At 38.0% G+C, this 19,645-nt stretch overlaps 1 protein-coding gene across 3 annotated transcripts; it reads right to left on the bottom strand.

Moving 5' to 3' along the window:
* Positions 1 to 798: 798 nt before the first annotated feature.
* NOL11 (nucleolar protein 11) lies at positions 799 to 19,412 on the bottom strand. Of its 3 annotated transcripts, XM_025279799.3 has the most exons (19): positions 19,181 to 19,412; positions 14,964 to 15,077; positions 14,794 to 14,850; positions 13,504 to 13,652; positions 11,773 to 11,830; positions 11,315 to 11,459; positions 9,779 to 9,967; positions 8,350 to 8,426; positions 7,042 to 7,165; positions 6,452 to 6,540; positions 5,902 to 5,976; positions 5,271 to 5,455; positions 5,029 to 5,154; positions 4,536 to 4,745; positions 4,005 to 4,086; positions 3,160 to 3,252; positions 1,438 to 1,545; positions 1,261 to 1,293; positions 799 to 1,154 (listed from the first exon to the last, which is right to left on the bottom strand). In XM_025279799.3, exons 1-19 carry the CDS (start codon positions 19,319 to 19,321, stop codon positions 1,089 to 1,091), a joined length of 2,121 nt encoding a protein of 706 aa, XP_025135584.2. In that variant the 5' UTR covers positions 19,322 to 19,412; the 3' UTR covers positions 799 to 1,088. The 3 variants fall into 3 exon arrangements, with proteins under 3 accessions (XP_025135584.2, XP_025135583.2, XP_006043587.2); XM_025279798.3 differs by having other exon boundaries at positions 799 to 1,293; positions 19,181 to 19,407; XM_006043525.4 differs by having other exon boundaries at positions 799 to 1,293; positions 4,005 to 4,083; positions 19,181 to 19,402.
* Positions 19,413 to 19,645: the final 233 nt, after the last annotated feature.

Below are 19,645 nucleotides of genomic sequence, written 5' to 3'. Positions count from 1 at the left end.
AAATACACACATACATTGCAATTCTTCAGTTTAAAACAGGTTTTAAAATGATTTACTCAATAATAAGAGACTTTCATAGCTCAGAAATGTTTTTGGGAAACTTAGTCCATCATCTAAAAAAGTGATTTCACTTTTAAGAAAAATAAATTTGAGCTTATTTTTAAGAAACAAAACTTTCTATTTCTTCTATATAAAATCTTTTGTTTCTCCTAAACTCAATGAGTTAAAACAGGAAATTCTATGGTCAACCAAACTATAAAACTTTTTCAGAAGAGACTATTTTTACTACTTAGAAATATTCAATACATATACTTAATTAACTAATTTTATCTTGGTTGTGTTAGGTCTTTGTTGCTGTGCACAGGCTTTCTCTCTAGTTCTAGAGTGTGGGCTTCTGCTTGCTGTGGAGCGTGGGCTCTAGGGCGCATGGGCTTCAGCAGTTGTGGCATGAGCCTGTGGCTCACAGGCTCTAGAGCGTGGGCTCAGTAGCTTTTGTACACCAGCTTAGGTGCTCTGTGGCACGTGGGATCTTCCTGGACCAGGGATCAAACCCATGTCCCCTGCATTGTATCACCAGGGAAGTCCAAAATATTCAATATAACCAAAATCAGCATCTAATCACAGAGGTAATGTGAGGGATAACGTTCAAGTCCTAGATACGTAAGGTGGTACAACTAGGTAAAGAACTGGAGAAGATGGCAAGAGATAAGTGCATGTGTGTACAAGGCCCCTCCCCAGCCTGCCCACGGAACTGCCTTCTTCTCTCCACCATGAATGCAGATGAGGCGAGACAGCTTCTGACTCTGATAAAACTGTATTTTTCCTAGAATTACTGTTTCTCCAATGGTGATTTTTTTTATTAAAAGAACTATTCAAACAGGTGGTAAGAAATTAAACTTTTATCAATACACAAATAAGTTTACTTAAAAGCAGCTCAGTTCCGTATTTTAAAAAGTTTCAGGATCTCACCCCGCCAATGTCCATAACCTAGAAGAGGCTCTCGTGAAACCTGAAGCCCCGCCTAAGAGCATCAGCCAGTGATGGTCTAGGTGCTTTCACATGCATCTGTCTTGTCATCGAAGAGAGAGTCAAAAAAACACATCTCTTGCCTGGCTGAGGAGGAAGAATCCACAAAAAAGAGCTTCATAAAACGTCTATGAAGGGAAACGAGTAACATCAGAAGAGTTCCAGCACTTCAATTGAGTATAATTCTCTATTATTCTTTTCTTGATTTAATTTCTGTAGCTCACGAAAACTTACTTCAATCTTGTTGAGCTCGGAACAAATGCTTATCTAAAGAAAAAAATTCCAAAATAAATTTTTACCATAACTTGACAAATAAACCCTCCACAATTACTTAGAGCTATTCCAAGAAAAACTAATAATAATGCTTCTTGGTTACAAACAGAATTCAGTATATATAAAATAATTACATACCTGGGATTTCACAAATTTGTAAAGACTTAACAGTAGCCTTTTTGCTTCTGGTATCATTACCACAACAGTAAAATTAGCATCCAGAAGTAGACATATCCAATCCATAATCTGAAGATAAACAGTTAAAAGGGAAGTTAAGATTTTACAAAGTCTATGATTATATCAAGCAGTTATAAGAAAAATAAGCTTTCTTTACAGAAGTCTGAACCTTTTAGTTTAGAGATGAAGGAATTTCTAAGCAATCTAAAAAGGCTCTTTTCTGCTTTCATATTTACCATTTTATAAGCATAATTGTGTCTTTTTCATCAGATAAGTCAGTAAAAAGAAAGCCACAGTGATATTTAATCCTAGGGAGAGTGAGCATATTTTATTTAAAAAATTTTTTTGATTTAACTACTGGCAGCTATAAAAAAAGAACCCATTCATCTCCTATTCTGAAATATACTACATACATTATGACGCAAAAACAGGGTGTCATGTATTATAGACGAATGGCCAAGAACTAAAATAAAATTACTTTATACTTACTTAAGTATCCTACATCCTCAAATGGTGGTGTTAACATGAAAATATCTTTCATGAAAAAGCATTAAGGACATCAATTATCCATTTGCGGGAGGGGGGAAAGCAGATCCCTATATACCCTCTACATCAAAATAAATTTTATATGTATCAAAGAGTTAAACACAGAAAAAGAAAATAAATGTATTACAGAAAAACACACGGTGGCTATTTTTATACTCAGAGTAGGTAGGGCCTTAAACATGACACGGCCAAAAAGAAGCCACAAAGGAAAAGCTTAACAACTTTAACGGCATGAAAATTAAAAACTCATCTACGGTAGAAATGACATTAAAGAAAGTAAAAAGACAGTGATAGGAAATGTGTATTTGTAATACTTTGACAGAAACAGATGAGTATCTCAATATACAATAAATAACTTACAAGTTAAAATAAAAAGAAAATGCAATGGAAAAATGGACAAAGAATCTGATTAGGCAGTGCACAAAAAGAAGTATAAATGGGCAAGAACTGATGGTCTATCTTTCTCATTACCAAAGAAATGCAAATTAAAACACCCATCTGTTACCTACTGATTGGCCAAGAGTAAGGTCTCGGACCTTTGTGGCCATAGTACCTCTTGTCACAACACTTTGGAAAGGCAGCCTGGCATGCTCAAAACTAAAAATACACGTACCCTTTATCCAGTAATTTCACTAATGAGAATCAACCCAATAGGTGTTCTCTCATAATACGCAAGAATATCTGTATAAATATGCTCACTGAAGGTTCATTTACAATAGCAAAAAACTGTTAACAATTTAAACGCTGATCAACAGGGGACTAACAAATTAAGATTTTCTATAAAATCAAATGGTGTGCAGGTATATATCTTGATCCACAAGATACACAAAGCGTAGTACTGAATGAAAAACCCAAACTGCTGAACAGCTTGCACCTTATGATCTAATTTACGTCAGAAAGATACAAGAAAGATAAGTTCGTGTAAAGACAGAAAATTTCTAGACTAAAAGCAACTCTGAGTATTACTTCTCTTTAAGAGGGACTAGGAATAGATTATTCAGAGGATACTTATTATCACCCTCTCCCAATGAAGGTGAGGAAATGCTTGAAAAGGGTCACAATAAAGAACCAGAAATTGAAGTTCTAAAGATCTATCATTCTTCCCAGCACCAGATCAAAGTAAAAAGATTATCTCACCTGGCTCAAGGTTGGAGGATGTGTTCCAGGAAGAGTCATTGTAGCATTTTCACTACACTTCAGATAAAGGAAATACAAATACTGGAGAAACAGCTGGGCAGACGGAAGAGGACAATCACTTTCATAGAAAAATTTTCTCTATAAAAAGCTAACAAAGAGACTGCAAAGAATTTTAAGAGGCTACTGAAATTAACTGTACATCAAACAAATATGCTATAGACATCAAGGACACAAAAAACAAATCGAACACACTTTCTGCCATCAAAGAGGAGTTCATTTGGTTTGGGAGAGGTGGGTGAAGAGCTTATTTTGTTTGCAAATAATAAGCAGAGAAGAGAGACTCCTTCTCTGGGCAATTCCTTTTAGTTTCTGTGCTGTGCTTGCTGTGCTTAGTCGCTCAGTTGTGTGCGACTCTTTGCAACCCCACAGACTGTAGCCCGCCAGGCTCCTCTGTCCATAGGGATTCTGCAGGCAAGAATACTGGAGTGGATTGCCATTCCCTTCTCCAGGCGATCTTTCCAACCCTGGAATCGAACCCAGGTCTTCCATATTCCAGGCGTATTCTTTACTATCTGGGCCACCAGGGAAGTCCTTTTAGTTTCTACTCAACTGTAACTTAGATGGATGAACCTGGACTTCCAGTTTGGCACCCGGATCACGTCAAACTCTGCCTCTTCCAGATCACTCTAGTCTCCTAGGCACAATTTTTCACCTTGAGGGCTGGGAAACCTCTTACTCAGATGAAAAAACTCTACAACCTTTTGAATGCTCTAAAAGCTGGGTACTGTTAAGCAGCAACATTTAAAACAGAAATAAAATCCTGTATGATCTGTAAGAACACTCACAGTGCTGTGCTGTGCTGGGATGTCCTTCAAATGAGGCAGAAGAAACGTCTCACTGTATGCTGAGTGAAGAACTGCATTTCTACTTAGCAATAAAGGAAAATCTTCAACAAATAAAGGCTTTTCAACTGAAATTACGAGTAACTCTCTTCCCCACTGACATTTTTTCTAAATGGATACAAAAGTTCTACTTTTCCAGAAGAGCTCTATCACGGAACATTCTCATCACTAGAGATCATCTCGTATGCTTCGCTATTATAAATAACTGGTATTTATTCAGTATGATAATTTTTAGAACTGACAAAGCTTCTATCTTAGTACAGCTTCTTAAATAAGAAGGTTTAAGTAAGTTGTTTAAACACAACATTGAATGGAATCCATTTTCAAGCAGAATCTGAAAAAAAAAAAAAAAAGAAAAAGAAAGAAAGAAAAAAAACCCCACCTTAAACTATCTAATTAGCCCTTAGTTTTTGCTTGGTATTGATTCCATTCCTGGGAAAAAGACGATACAAGGGAAAGCGTTTCAAAGGATACAGCAGCGCTGCTCTTCTCGGGGTAACGGGGCACGAGGCGCCCTCGCCTGCGCTGGCCTGAGCACAGCTGTCACGGCCACCTTCCTCAGGACTGAGGCCGTTCTGAAGACATGCAGTCTGTTCTTCCACTTCCCCACCTTGCACAGGATCCACACAGTCAGAAACTGACTCCATATTGATATCTGTGTCTTGAAGAGTGTCATCACCAATGCTATCACGTTAATTGAAAGCAGGAAATAAGTTTTATAAATACTTGAATTTACTGGCAAAATTTTCATTGTCAAAGTTTTAGAAGTCAAAAAATACAATAGACTGGAAAAGCAGTGAAAGGGAATTCTGCAGGGACCCCGTGGTTAGGATGCCATGCTTCCGCTGCAGGAGGCATGGATTCCATCCCTGGTTGGTGAACTAAGATCCCTCACGCCACGTGGTGCGGCTAAAAAATAAGGGGGGGGTGGGCAGTGAAAGAAAAGGAGCATCAGCTTCTAACTTACCTCAAGAAAACTTTTAAGCAAGCGCAGGTGACTGACTCAGGGATGTCAGGGAACTGCTGTAGGCAGAGTTGTAGGATCTGCACGTCGGTCTTTTCTAAGGCAAACTCCATCAAGCCAGGGCACAGGCTAGGACCAAAAACATGAATTACTTTTACATATTAAGGAACTCTCAACTGCAAATAATTTACAAGGCTTTTTCAGAGTATGAAAATCAGAACTGTAAAAACCACAGAAATATTTACCTGTAAGAAAGCACGTGCGTTTGGACAAGCTGCATCAGACAGTTGCGGGGATAAAATGTTGGCTCCGCTTTACATCTTCCCAGAAGTCCTACTATCACATCCCCAATAATGGTATGCAAGTCAGGGGTCCGCGTAGTAGCCAAAAACTTACGTAGTTCTACTTCGATATGTTTTTCTGAATCTTTCTGGAAGGGCAAAAGTAAACAGTTTAATATGGTACCAATTAATAAATGTCACCCTGTACTTGAAAGTTCCTAGCTCAGCATTTTCTTAAATCACTAACAGCATTCATGTATTCTTGTGAAACTGGAGTTGATACGACAATTTACTGCACAAAGACAAAATGCAAAGAAAAAAATAAAAACCACAAGGATTTAGACATCAAAACTTCTAAAAAACTAAATCACAAACATTCAATGCAAAAGTGAATGAGATACAAGGCCACCACCATCACATTAAACTCACAAAATGCTTGGTGCGAGTCCAAGTATCACTTTGACAACCTCAACATACCAGACAAATATTAGCCATAGCTCTAAAAATGATCACAAAAGGAAGACAGATAAAAAGTACATGGCATTTCTTTTAACCATGAATTGATTTTCCATATTTCTAATATTTTAAAATTTACCTGTATGGTTGCTAAGAGTTGTGTGGAGGCAGGAACCTCTGGCTGTACACTCACTTCAACTTTTCTTCTCCTTAACTGGAATTCAGTAAATTGATTAGGATCTCAAAAATGATACTAAAGATCCAATAGACATTTAGAAGAAAATAAATGTCCCAGAGACTGGGACACTTTTGCTCTAATCACAAACTTTTTTAGGGTTTAGTTTTCTTAAAGTGAAAAGTGGGTCTATTTCAAATTTTAACTTAAATATCTTGAATAGTTTAACGTTTTCATTTTTTAATAAATAAAATAAAATCAGTATGCTCAGGAAGGTATTATTACTAATTGCAAATTGGTCTGTTTTTACAGTTGGGTCTTATATACATGCCTAAAAAACTACTAGATGACATGTCATTTTTTAATAAGGGCTGTTAGGGTTCAAGCTTCAAATCACCCCATCATTAAGAGCAAGCTGTAAGAAACTAGTACAGATATCAATTATTAAAATAATTCAGCCTTTTCTGGTTTTTAACATTTGTACTAAGATTTCTATTTAAACTACCAAACTTACAATTCTCTTTGACTGCTCTGAGTTCTGAGATCCAAGTCCACATCCCTGTGATGTTTCCCAGTTTACAAAATGAGGTGTGGCATGAGTGCCTAAGAAAATACAAAACACAATTTCTGGAATTTTTTGACCTATTGATATTTATTCAGCCAATCAATCAAAGAACACTGAAAAAACAACCACTCCGGCACAATCCAAGAGAGGCTTTATAGTCCATTTCATTCTACCAATAACAGATCAGTAAATGGTAATATCCTAAAGGCCATGTGCCCACCGACATTAAGCCGACAGATGAGGCTACTGATAAACCAGGGAGGAAAAGGCATCACTGATTTTGTCTGCAGGACTTTCCCATTACCCCTAAAGTCAGAACACTGCTGTTTAAAACACAGTGTAGCTCTTTCGCCTGCAGCATATCTGCAACGTGGACTGTTCGCAAGGTAGCTTCCTAGACCAATGACATCTGAATGAACAGTGGCAACTTTCAACATTAAGAACAGATTATGCAAACTGATAGCTGTGAAAACCTACATATCAAACTATGAGTTTATACGATGGTCTTTAGTTAATAAAACAAACATTTAAGTTCCTACCTGGATCTTGACTATGTTTGAGTTTTCCAAGAGCACCTGCTAATGATGACACTTCACACTTGAATGGAATTACAGTTAGAAATTTTCCATGTAGCATGAACAGATTTTCCCCATAATACCAGAGCTACAAAAAAAGAAGTTATCAAAAATATAAGAAACCCTTTTTCTAAGATCTGATTCAACAGAGCCATATAACGTAAAACAGTAACTTGTGGTGTAAGGAATCTTAATATGACAGAAAAGGATAAGGCAAAGGTAAGCAACTTTCTAGAATAATCTCACACGTTCAATTCATTAATTAAGGTAGGTTTACAAAGCTCTTATTTTTGCCCATGTGTGAATAGAGCATAATTTAGAGAATATTTTCTTTCAACTCATAAAAATCTGATTAATACATATATTTAAAACAAATCAATTGTTTAAAATAAATATTGTCACTACTACACATCTGTTAACATGAAACTCACAAAGGCTACTATAACATAAGCAAACTGTTTTGATGTACTAAAAAGAAAAAAGTAGAATTTAATATTATTTCTATCTCATGATCTCAATTATAAAATTGTAAAAATGAGATAGGTATAAGAATAAAAAGCTCACATGAAATCAAAAGTGAAGTCTGGAAAAAAAAAGTGAAGTCTGTTAAAACAGCAGAAGTGTGAAGTGTTAATTCTGTTTAAATATAAATTAGCATTCTTTGCTGAGAAATCTAGTCTCCTTATCCTCTAATTACAATCAACAATGTCCTATATCTTGATTTTCATATATCTTATATCTTGATTTGAGTGAATATCCATTCACTGGGCAACCGGTACTTATTGAGCACCTGTTAGGCACTGGAGATATGATGAAGAACAAGAAAGACAGGGACCCTTGCCTCAGATAATTTAGTCTGGTCAGCTTAAGCTTTAATTCTTTTAAGTATTCTTATGTAATTCCATGATACGTTTAACATGTAATTTAAAAGACTAATTTATTAGGCAAAGTAACAGCCCTTAGATATAGTTCAAAATATGAAAGCAAAAGATCAAACAAAAGTGAGATTAAAAAGTTTTATTAACTAGGTAATTCTTCTCTCCTGATCTAAAATTAGCTTCTAATTTATCTTTTGAAAGTGACAAATGTAAGGAAAATGTTAAAACAATAGCCAAATTAAGTATAATCTTGTAGGTAGAAAATAAAATATTTCTTATTTTAATCAAAAACTGACAAATATTTAGATCTGTAGAGGTCTCTTCCCTTACAATATATTTAGCAAACACAAAAATAATTATATTAAAAAAAAAAGCCAAGGTGAAAAAAACTTACTTGTCCGCTGGTCCCTTGTGGTAACTCTTTTGAAGTCTGCAGCGTTTGAAATTTTGTATTCCATACAGAGAGGCATTCTATAAGGTAAGACATACAAATTCCAAAGTTTTCCAAGTATAAGTATATGATGCTGGGTGGGGGGTGGGGTTGGTGGGGAAGGCGGAAAGTTATAGTTAAACACAAAAGTCTTACTTTAGTAAGTATAAAAACGAGTAATGAAGATAGAAAATCAAAGATGTGAGATCTCATGGTAAGAAGTGGACACGTGCAGGGAGGGGGTATATGGGAATCTGTGTATCCTTCCTTCAATTTTGCTGTGAGCATTAAACTGCTCTAAGAAAAAAATTTTTTTAATTAATTTTCTAGTGAAGTATACTTGCTGTACAATATTATATGAGTTACAGGTGTACAATATAGTGATTCACTATTTAGTTATTATAAAACACTGGCTATATTCCCATGTTGTACAACACATTCTTGTAGGTTATGTTACACATAGTACTTTGTACCTCTTACTCCCCTACCCTGTTTTGCCTGCTCCCCCTTTCCCCACAGGCAACCACTAGTTTGTTCTCTATCTGTGACTCTGCTTCCTTTATCTTCACTAGTTTGTTGTACTTCTTAGATTTCACATTAAGTGATGTCATACAGTATTTGTCTGACTTATTTCATTAATGCCCTCCCATTCCATCCACGTTGCTGTGAATGGCAAAATTTTCATTCTTTTTAATGGCTGAGTAGTATTTCATTGTGTGTATATATGCATATGTATATACACATATGTGTATATGTATATACACACACATATCACTTCTTTATCTACTCACCTGTTGACAGACACTTAGGTTGCTTTCATATCTTGGCAACTGTAAATAATGCTTCTATGAACATTTGGGTCCAAGTTTTTTTCTGAACTAGTTTTTGCTTTTTTTGGATATATACCTAGGAGTGGAACTGCTGGGTCATATGGTAGTTCTACTTTTAGCTTTTTTGAGAAATTCCGTACTGTTTTCCACAGGGGCTGCATCAATTTACATTCTTACCAACAGAGTACGAGGCTTCCCTTTTCTCCACATCCCTGCTAACATGTGTTATCTGATGACAGGTCTGAGGTGGTATCTCACTGCGATTTTGGTTTGCATTTCCTGATGATAGCAATGCTGAGCATCTTTTCATGTGCATACTGGCTATCTGCATTTTTTTCTTTGGAAAAATGTCTATTCAGGTAGTGAGTGATATGAGGAAATGTTTTAGAGAAATTGCTCAAGGTAGGATGAAGTCAAAGACCTATTTAAGAATTAAGAGGCTACAGTGGGAAAGAGAATGATTTTGGGTGGTAATAAATAAATGAAAAAGAAAGAGGAGACTAAAAGGTACACTTTGATGGAAAAAATCCAAAGGACTTCTTAACTGATTGAATTTCAGTTACCCTTAGAAGCTGGAAGTGGTGCTCCCAAGACTGCTATGTGATCTTGATCCAGGATGGTGAGTGCAACACCATTTCGAGCACTGCCGGACACCACAGACTTGAGCAACTGTGACTGAACTAACCTCTGATTTTTTTCTGGTTCATTCGGATGTATTGGTATCAAGGTTTCATATACACATCCATCAGAGCCTGTTGAAAACAAGTATTTATTGCTCATTATTGGATAAGGATAGTTCTATACCTATTATAGCTAAATGTACTAAGTTGTTTATAAGATTTTACCAATTTGATAGAGGATTTAACCAGAAAAATAAACAAATGTAACAATGCATTACTCTATAGTTTCCTATAAAGATTATACTACAAACTTAAAGTTTAGGAAGAAGAAATATTAAAAATCTCAGTAAGAAATGGCATAATACCCTGAAATGAAAATTTTAAGTATCTGTAATAACTTAAAATGAGGACACAGCCACAAATATAGACAATCTAGTCAATAAATGGCTACATCTCTTATAAGAAATTAATTAGCATTCTGAAATAACATTACATTTCTTATTACTCCATCACTCTGAAAACCCTATAAAATTGGCTGGGTTTTGCAGGTCAGCTGTTGGCGATTTCCCATGGTTCTAGCTATGTTATATGAAGATTTTATGACCCTTTGGTTCAGACTCCTTTACTTCAATGTTCAAAAGCTGAAACATAAGTCACAAACTTTTGTTCAACAATAAATATGTCCTATAAGCCAAAGTTTAGGAAAACTTGTCCCTCTTAAGCAAAGGTAGTAAGCAGATTCCAACGATCCTCTAGACATGACAAATGATAGGAGCCTTTTTCTTAACAGCCAATGTAAAAATCTGCACATTGAAAAATTTCACGAAGATTTGAAATTGTGATAATAGGAAATGCTTCCTAAAAACTGCTCTTGTTTCTTCCCCCCCTTAACCTTCTCAAAACAACTTCAAAAGAAGCCATAAAGGATGCGGATGGAGAGAATTATTGCAAAGGCATTTTCCCCCCTAGATACAAGACTGAGATTAAACTTTAGAGGATTAGGTAAAGGTAAATTCCAAAGCAATAAAAAAAACAACAACAGAAACTGTAAAATGCAGGCTGATCCAATACTGCTGTTAGTGCCCTTTTGTCTCTATCACTGTTCAAAGACAGGCACACTATACCGTAAGGCTGGAAAAGAGAAAATGGGAGTACCAACCTTAGGTACTAATTACAATATATCAAAACACCTGGACTTACCATAAAACGTGATTTACCCTTTTTTATTGGTGTTTTATTATTACTTATTGCTTATGATAAGACATAAAAATTACCTGCAGAGAACTACTGACTTGCAGAGAACTATGACTACACGTGGCAAACTGCAAAAAGCGAGGGCATAAATGCTTGTTAAAAAGCATGGAAAGGCAAGTACTGCAATAGAAAACTGTAAAATCCGATGACTCTAACTTAAAAGGAAAATATTATCCTGCAATATACTTTTATTTATAAACTCTGAAAGTTTAAAGAAATACTTACTTAATGACATTAGAGAGATGAATTTCCGACCTACAGATGTACTAAAACTCTGTATAACACATTTTTCTTCTTGACCAAGTAAAAGTGTGTATTTGCTTAGGATACGTGAGTTAAACTTTTGTACATAAACAAAGTAGTTTCCATGCTGCAAAAAAAAAAAAAAAGAGGTTATTTTATTTTAAAAATATTCCCATTTTTACCAACTACATTTAAATGTTGAGACCAGTTGTTGTCCCACTGTAATTACTTTAATGAATGCTTAAAATCCTCTTCTCCAACTAAATCTTAGACATTATAAAAATGTTTAATTCAGGCATAGAAATAATGATCACTATAGGCTTTTTAGTATTTTAAAGATATCAAAGTCTTCTGAAAGAAATACCGAAGTCCAATTTTAGTTTTAAAACTCATACTCTGAAATGTCACAAAATGGGCTGGGAATGAAAGATATCACTTACTTTTTCTGTAATGAAAATTAGCACAGGATGCCTAAATACCATGAAAAACTTTGTCCACCTAAAAAAAAGAAAAATTATAAAATGCCAAATCACCAGTTGAGAGAAACACATCTTCATCTAAATTTAAGAGTTTTTTTTTTTTTTTTATTAAATAGTTTCCAGAGCCAGAGAGAGAGCAGAATACATTTAATTCGGTGTTTCAAAATATCTACCACAGGAACCCAGGAGGCATTCCTCTGTTAATCATCCCTGGATTAAATCCAGTTGCCAATGCTCCCAGAGCTTTAAAGATAATAGCATGAATTAAAGGTGTATGAGACCAGATGCAATGTTTTCTCAAACTTTTCTGACCTGTCTCGTTTTTTCAGGGTCATTTTGAAGACTGGTGTTATCAGGAAAATATTAGCATCTCACCTGTCTTTTTCAAGTGACGTTGGGAACTGAAGCACAGGGAGGGTAACAGCCTGAAACCAAAGTTGCACAACCATCTTCTGGCAAAGTGGGGATTAGAACCCAGATTCTCTACCTGTATCTTTTTTTTTTTTATGGGGGGTGGGTGCGGGTAGGCCTGTGCTGCAAGCCTTGTGGGATCTTAGTTTTCCCACCAAGGATTGAACCTGGGCCCACAGCAGTGAAAGCATGGAGTCCTAACCACTGGACCGCCATATAATTCCTTTTACCTGTATCTTTTCCCCTAAAGATTTCCTCCAAATACAGTTGCTGACACTTCAGAGACATTCATTAGCTCTAAGATTCCCTGATAGCTCAGTTGGTAAAGAATCTGCTTGCAATGCAGGAGACCCTGGTTTGATCCCTGGGTCAGGAAGATCCACTGGAAAGGGGATAGGCTACCCACTCCAGTATTCTTGGGCTTCCCTTGTGGCTCAGCTGGTAAAGAATCTGCCCGCAATGCGGGAGACCTGGGTTCGATCCCTGGGTTGGGAAGATCCCCTGGAGAAGAGAAAGGCTACTCACTCCAGTATGCTGGCCTAGAGAATTCCATGGACAGTCCATGGGGTCACAAAGAGTCGGACATGACTGAACGACTTAAAAAAAAAAAAAAAAAGATATAACTGGTCAGGATCCACACCGTTCACTGACTACATACAAGTCTTTGCTTGGAGTTTTAGATATTTAGTTTGTATCAGGTGTACCTGGAGGGGCAGCAAGTTAATAAAACAAGAAATGTGATGAAAGAATGGGGATTGGAAAGATATGAAATCAGGACATTTCCTTCTATCATTTGAGTGAGTAATTTTCCCAGTTTTATCCCAGAATTGGGACAAGAGGAGGTTCCAAAGCACTATTGTGATTCCACTAACAACAAGCTGCCCATTTCTTCAAGGGAATGGGCTGACCTTGCAGTCAGGGCTATATGACGTTAGATTCCAATCTTGCAGGATTACTCACTTCAAGTTCAAATAACTGACTGACCAGTTGTGTCATTAGGACAGGACTCATTTGGCCCGAGATTCCTCAATCGCTATCACACCAAAGGCTTTCGGAGGATGTCATTCTGGCTAAGGTTCTACAGATGGTTTTTGGCAAGTTTTTTTTGTTGTTGGTTTTTTTTTTTTTAATTTAAAAAAAATTTTGGCTGTGCCCCAAGGTTTGTGGGATCTTAGTTCCCCAACCAGTGATCGAACTCTTGCCTCCTGCATTGGAAGCTGTGAGTCTGGAATCCCCAGTGTGCATTTTCTTTTGGTAAAAATTATAAGTATTGGAACGTACTTAATCACTTCTTCATCAGAGATAACAGTTTCAATTTTCTGCTGGGGCTCTGCAAGCAAAGCTTCTAAACCACGAACTGCACCTTCCTTGAACAGCACCAAGGGTTCTGTTCCCTGTATTGAATGTATTCTATACACCTCAGCCGACAACTAGAAGAACATAAAAACATTTAAATTTTTATTACAATGCAATTGCCACCTAAGAGAATAAGGACAGTTAGAGAAGGCTTATCTTTAAGGTACTGATTTATTCTCATTTTGATTCACTTTTGTTTATGGTTCCAAAGTCAAATCTACAACATACAGTACATTTAGAAGTCTAACTTTTGCTCCCATACTCTCTATTCTCTCCCCTGCTCCCCCCATAAGTAATCACTTGTATTCATTTTTGGTTTATCTTTCCATTATAAATACTGGAGGTTAGGCCACAAGCTGGGTCTCTCAAAATTGGAGGCGAAGAGAAGTACAAACCAAATCATTAATGTAGAGTTATAAGTGGTTCTGGTGTTAGAAAAAGACAGATGCCATACATAAATACATGCACGATGTAAAAAACTGACCTGTAAGCCCAAAATACCATATGGGGGATTAAAAAAAAAAAAAAAAAGTTGTGTAAAATTCAGGGTCATGTTACTGCAGGGTAAACAAAAAGACTGGCGCCAGCAGGCAGCACACGTAGCTAGCTAGAAGTTTCAAGGGTCCAGGTGACAACTGCCATTTTAACGGTATCAGCTCCATTGTGAACCATTTCTAAAATGTGCCAATTATATTGAGAATTAGACACTTAAAACCAGAATGAGCTTTTGAGATTAACATAGTTAAAGATCGTCATTTTATAAGAAAAAGTTAATTAACATACTGAAGGGTCATTTGGAGAAAAGGCACAGTTAGTTGATCATGGTGCTTTTTCATTCGATTATGTGCCACTCTTAAAATGTATAACTGCATGAAACTTGCAGAGTCTGTTCTACCTATTTCAAGAAAGGGATCAAGTTCATTTGTTCTTGCAAGGGACACACCACAAACATTTAAGTGCATGGAAATAACTATAAATGTGTCATTCGTTAATTATTTAAATTACTTCAGTATCATATGAAAATAACACATAACATTTTCTAACATACTCAAATTGAGACATTTTACCAAGATATACTGTACCATAAATAGAATGAAAAATTGATTATAACATTCATGTCATGTTCACAGACCCTTTAAGATTAATAACTGCCACATTACAAATAATTCCATCTCACCAATAAACTAAATAAGTATGTTGGATCCAAAGACTTACTGTTGCTTTAAATACTTTATCCAGGTTGACGTCTTCATTATTCCATATTCTCAAGACCTTAAATTAAAACATACAATTTAAAAAAGCATTCCAATATCCACTTACATACAACATGAACAGTTAATAAATCAACATTTGATTTGTTTATATATATAGTTTTGAAAACTCACCTTATTATCATGTACAACAATATACTCGCCAGTTTGAAAGTTGCACACAGCTGGACATGTTATAATCTGCCCTTGTTTCACTGACCAGCTCCCCAAGGGTTTCTGATCAGAAACCTAATGAAATGAACATACGATATTTAAAAAGTCAGCTTCAGATTTTAAAGCAATTAAATTTACAATAGAAACAAAAGAAAAAATCATTAGAATGATAGCATTTAATAAAGCTCCTAAATTAAAAAATAAGAAGACAAATACTATATGGATTCCACTTAAACAGAAAGTAGAATGATGGTTGTCTGGGGTTGGCAGAATTGGAAATTTAATGGGAGTTTAATGGGTATAGAGTTTCAGTTGTCAGATGAAAAGAGTTCTGAAGACGGATGGTAATGACAATTGTACAATGAGAATGCATAACCTGAACTGTACACTTGTAGTCATTAGGTTATTAAATTTTGTTATGTGTATTTTACCACACTTTAAAAAGTACTTAAATTGAAAATATTAGTTTCCAAAATGCAAAATTAGTAACAACACACTTTGATAATGAACAATATTAGTACATTAAAAAAAAATTGATTCCATTGTGTTCTTGGAACAGAGGCATGAGAAACAAAGTAAGGATAGCTGGAATAATGCCAATTCCAATCAGCCACTCCACTCCTATGCAAAGCTACAAAAGGTCCCCTTGACAGCCAGGCAAAAACCAATGGTATCAACAGAAGCATCAAAAAAACAGTATAGGGAACTGTTGGCAACCTGTTCCCCAAACTTCAAAGCAGGCAGCTAGCTTTCTTTTTAAATTGAGGTAAAATTGCTGCACAATATTATATAAGTTACAGGTATACAATATAGTAATTAGCAATTTAAAGGCTGTACTCCACTTAACAGTTATTATAAAACACTGGCTGTATTTCCCACGTTGTACAATCTATCCCTGCAGTTTATTTTATACAGAACAGTTTTCTCTCTTACCCCCCCCACCCCTATTGGCCCTCCTCCCTTCCCTCTCCCCGCTGGTCACCTCTCGTTTGTTCTCTGCATCTGTGTCTGCTTCTTTTGTTATCATCACTAGTTTGTTGTAGTTTTCAGAACCTAGTGCTATCAGATTGCATTTGCCTTTCTCTGTCTCATTTATTTCACTTAATAAAATGCCCCCAAGTCCATCCACGTTGCTATGTGCTGGGCTTCCCAAGTGGGGCTAGTGGGTAAAGAATCCACCTGCCAAGGTAGGAGACGTAAGAGACACAGATTCCCCCTTGGGTTGGGATGATTCCCTGAAGGAGGGCACACAACCCACTTTAGTATTCTTGCCTGGAGAATCCTATGGACAGAGGAGCCTGTTTTTTGGCTACAAATGGCAAAATACTGTTTTTTATAACTGAACATTATTCCATTGTGTTTGTGTATGTATGTATAAACACACTTCTTTATCCATTCATCTGTTTATGGATCCTGAGGATGTTTCCTTACTTTGGCAATTGTAAAAATGCTGCTGCTATATACACCGGGGTGCATGTATCTTTTTGTATTAGTGTTTTTGGGGTTTTTTAGATAAATAGCCAGGGGTGAAACTGCTGGGTCATATACCTATTCTATTTTTCAGTTTTTTGAGAAATCTCCATACTGTTTTTTTGAGAAATTTCCAGCAAATTTGGAAAAAACAGCAGTGGCCACAGGACTGGAAAAGGTTTTCATTCCAATCCCAAAGAAGGGCAATGCCAAAAAATGTCCAAACTACCACACAATTGCACTCATTTCACATGCTAGCAAGGTAATGCTCAAACTTCTCCAAGCTAGGCTTCAACAGTACATGAACTGAGAGCAACCAGATTCAAACTGGATTTAGAAAAGGCAGAGGTACCAGAGACCAAACTGCCAATATCTGCTGGATCATCGAAAAAAGCAAGAGAGTTCCAGAAAAACACCTACTTCTGCTTCATTGACTACATCAAAGCCTTTCACTGTGGACCACAACAAACTGGAAAATTCTTAAAGAGATGGGAATACCGGACCACCTTACCTGCCTCCTGAGAAACCTGTATGCCAGTCAAGAAGCAACAGTTAGAACTAGACATGGAACAACAGACTGGTTCCAAATTGGGAAAGGAGCACGTCAAGGCTGTATATTGTCACCCTGGTTATTTAACTTCTATGCAGAGTACATCATGAGAAACACTGGGCTGGAAGAAGCACAAGCTGGAATTAAGATTGTCGGGAGAAATATCAATAACCTCAGATATGCAGATGACACCACTCTTATGGCAGAAAGTGAAGAGGAACTAAAAAGCCTCTTGATGAAAGTGAAAGAGGAGGGTGGAAAAGCTGGCTTAAAGCTCAACATTCAGAAAACGAAGATCATGGCATCCAGTCTCATCACTTCATGGCAAATAGATGGGAAACAATGGAAACGGTGACAGATTTTATTTTCTTGGGCTTCAAAATCACTGCAGAGGGTGACTGCAGCCGTGAAATTAAAAGATACTTGCTCCTTTGAAGAAAAGTTATGACCAACCTAGACAGTATATTAAAAAGCAAAAACAATATTTTGCTGACAAAGTTCATATGGTCAAAGCTATGGTTTTTCCAGCAGTTACGTATGGATGTGAGAATTGGGCCATCAAGACGGCTGAGCTCAGAAGAATTGATGCTTTTGAACTGTGATGTTGGAGAGAGCTTTTGAGAGTCCCTTGGACTACAAGGAGATCAAACCAGTCAATCCTAAAGGAAATCAACCCTGAATATTCATTGGAAGGACTGATGCTGAAATTCCAATACCTTGGCCACCTGATGCTAAGAGCCAACTCATCAGAAAAGACCTTGATGCTGGAAAAGATTGAAGGCAGGAGGAGAAGGGGATGACAGAGGATGGGGTGGCTGAATGGCATCACTGACTCAATGGACATGAGTCTGAGCAAGCTCCAGGAGATGGCGAAGGACGGGGAAGCCTGGCGTGCTGCAGTCCATGGGGTCGCAAAGAATCAGACATGACTGAGCGAATGAATGACAACAAAACTTTCAGTTTTATGAGAACTCTCCATACTGTTTGTGTCAATTTACATTTCTCGGATACACGGGTTCTTTTTTCTCCACATCCTCGCCAACATTTACTGTGTTCTTTTTGATGACGACCATTCTGACAGATGCGAGGTGATATCTCATTGTGGTTTTGGTTCACCTTTCTCTGATACTCAGCAATGTTGAGATAGCAAGCTTCTTAAAGACAGAGAAAACTATGTTCAGAAGCTCACATAAACACACTTTCTACACGACCACTAAAAGCAAAGTTTAGGTGTGCTTTAGTAACCTAGGCGAGCACTTTCCAGCCTTTTTGGCATCAGGGACTGGTTTCATGAAAGATGGTTATTCCACGGACTGGGGTGGGGGATAGTTTCGGGATGATTCTCATCAAGAGGGTGCAACCAGATCCCTGGCATGCACAGTTCAAGCTCCTTTGACAATCTAATGCCACCACTGATGTGACAGTAAGCAGAGCTCAGGCAGGAATGCCAGTGATGGGAAGCAGCTGTAAATACAGATGAAGCTTTGCCTGCTGGCTCACCTCCTGCTATGGAATCTGGTTCTCAACAGGCCACCAACCAGTCTGTGGCCCAGGGGTCGAGGACTGCCTGGGCTAGGCTGAAAAGGGGGCGGAGAGTGTAGCCTTCAAGGAAAGTAACCCAGAATTCACAGGGTGAACCATAGGTGGCAACCGACATGTCCCTCACAATCAGGATTCCCACTAAGCTGCCCCCAAAGCAAAAAACCAAAACAAAACACCGACAACACTTTCCTCCCTCATGAGCGGGTAAGAAGTGTAGTGATACACTGCTAAACCATTATTCTGGCAGTGACATCTCCCAACCAACCAATCTCCGTTCAACCCTTCAGCGGGCACCTGGGGTGACAGAGACCCCAGAAAGGGATACTTAGCAAGGCTATCTCCGGGAGATTCGAAGCGAAAATACAGGTTTCCTTTCCGAGTCTAGCCCACGTGCACGTAAACGCTCTGCCGCCTGCAACTCGGAAACACGCCTCTCTCTAAGGGAAAACAACCCAGTCAAGTTCTAGACCTCATTCAGCGTCCCGAAGAGGCCACGCCGGCTCTCCGACGAGTCCGCTGCACGAGCTCTTTCTGAAGTTGTGAGAAATGCGAGGTTCGGGCTCCGAACTCAAGGGACGAGACGGGAGCGGGGGCACTCCGATCCTAACGCTCTCACCTTATAGAGGATGACTGTCCTGCCGCTGTCCGTCACTAGAAACTGGTCGGTTTTGTCGCTCTGCTCCACTCCGAGGGGTCCGTCAGGCCCGGAACCCAGGGGTACCGCAGTCAACGTGAACCCTTCCTCCAGATCTGCCATTTTGGCCCAACTTACGGACGGCCTAGCGTTCCTCCCGGCAGGCTTCGCGCTTTCTCTCGCGAGAACTAGGAGGCCGGCTGGATCTAGCACTCGGAAACTGGGATACCTGTTCGCAGAGCCTGCGACCTCTGCCGGGCAGAGATCGCTAGCGGTGCTGAAAAAGGCGTCGGGTAGGCGGGGCCTGGAGTTTGGGTGAGGGCTCCGCCTCCCAGGCCACTCCACCGAGTCCCGGATGTACCGCTCTAAAAGGGAAACGCTGGGCGGGACGGGGAGGTCTTACCTGTTAGGAGCTTAATCCGCCGATCCATGTGCTTGAGGGACTGA

This window comes from Bubalus bubalis, chromosome 3 (assembly GCF_019923935.1).
Source record: "Bubalus bubalis isolate 160015118507 breed Murrah chromosome 3, NDDB_SH_1, whole genome shotgun sequence".
NCBI lineage: Eukaryota > Metazoa > Chordata > Mammalia > Artiodactyla > Bovidae > Bubalus > Bubalus bubalis.
Note: the sequence above shows the minus strand (reverse complement) of the source record. Positions and strands in the feature narration are given on the sequence as shown.

Bases quoted from the DNA above. Each gene is read 5' to 3' on its own strand.
- NOL11 (XM_025279798.3), bottom strand. From the start codon at position 19,321: ATGGCAGATCTGGAGGAAGGGTTCACGTTGACTGCGGTACCCCTGGGT. The intron at 5,977-6,451 runs GTAAGTTTGGTA...ACTGAATTCCAG, and splicing joins CAGAGCAGTCAAAGAGAATT to TTAAGGAGAAGAAAAGTTGA. The intron at 3,253-4,004 runs GTGAGTGTTCTT...CCGTCTGCCCAG, and splicing joins TCCCAGCACAGCACAGCACT to CTGTTTCTCCAGTATTTGTA.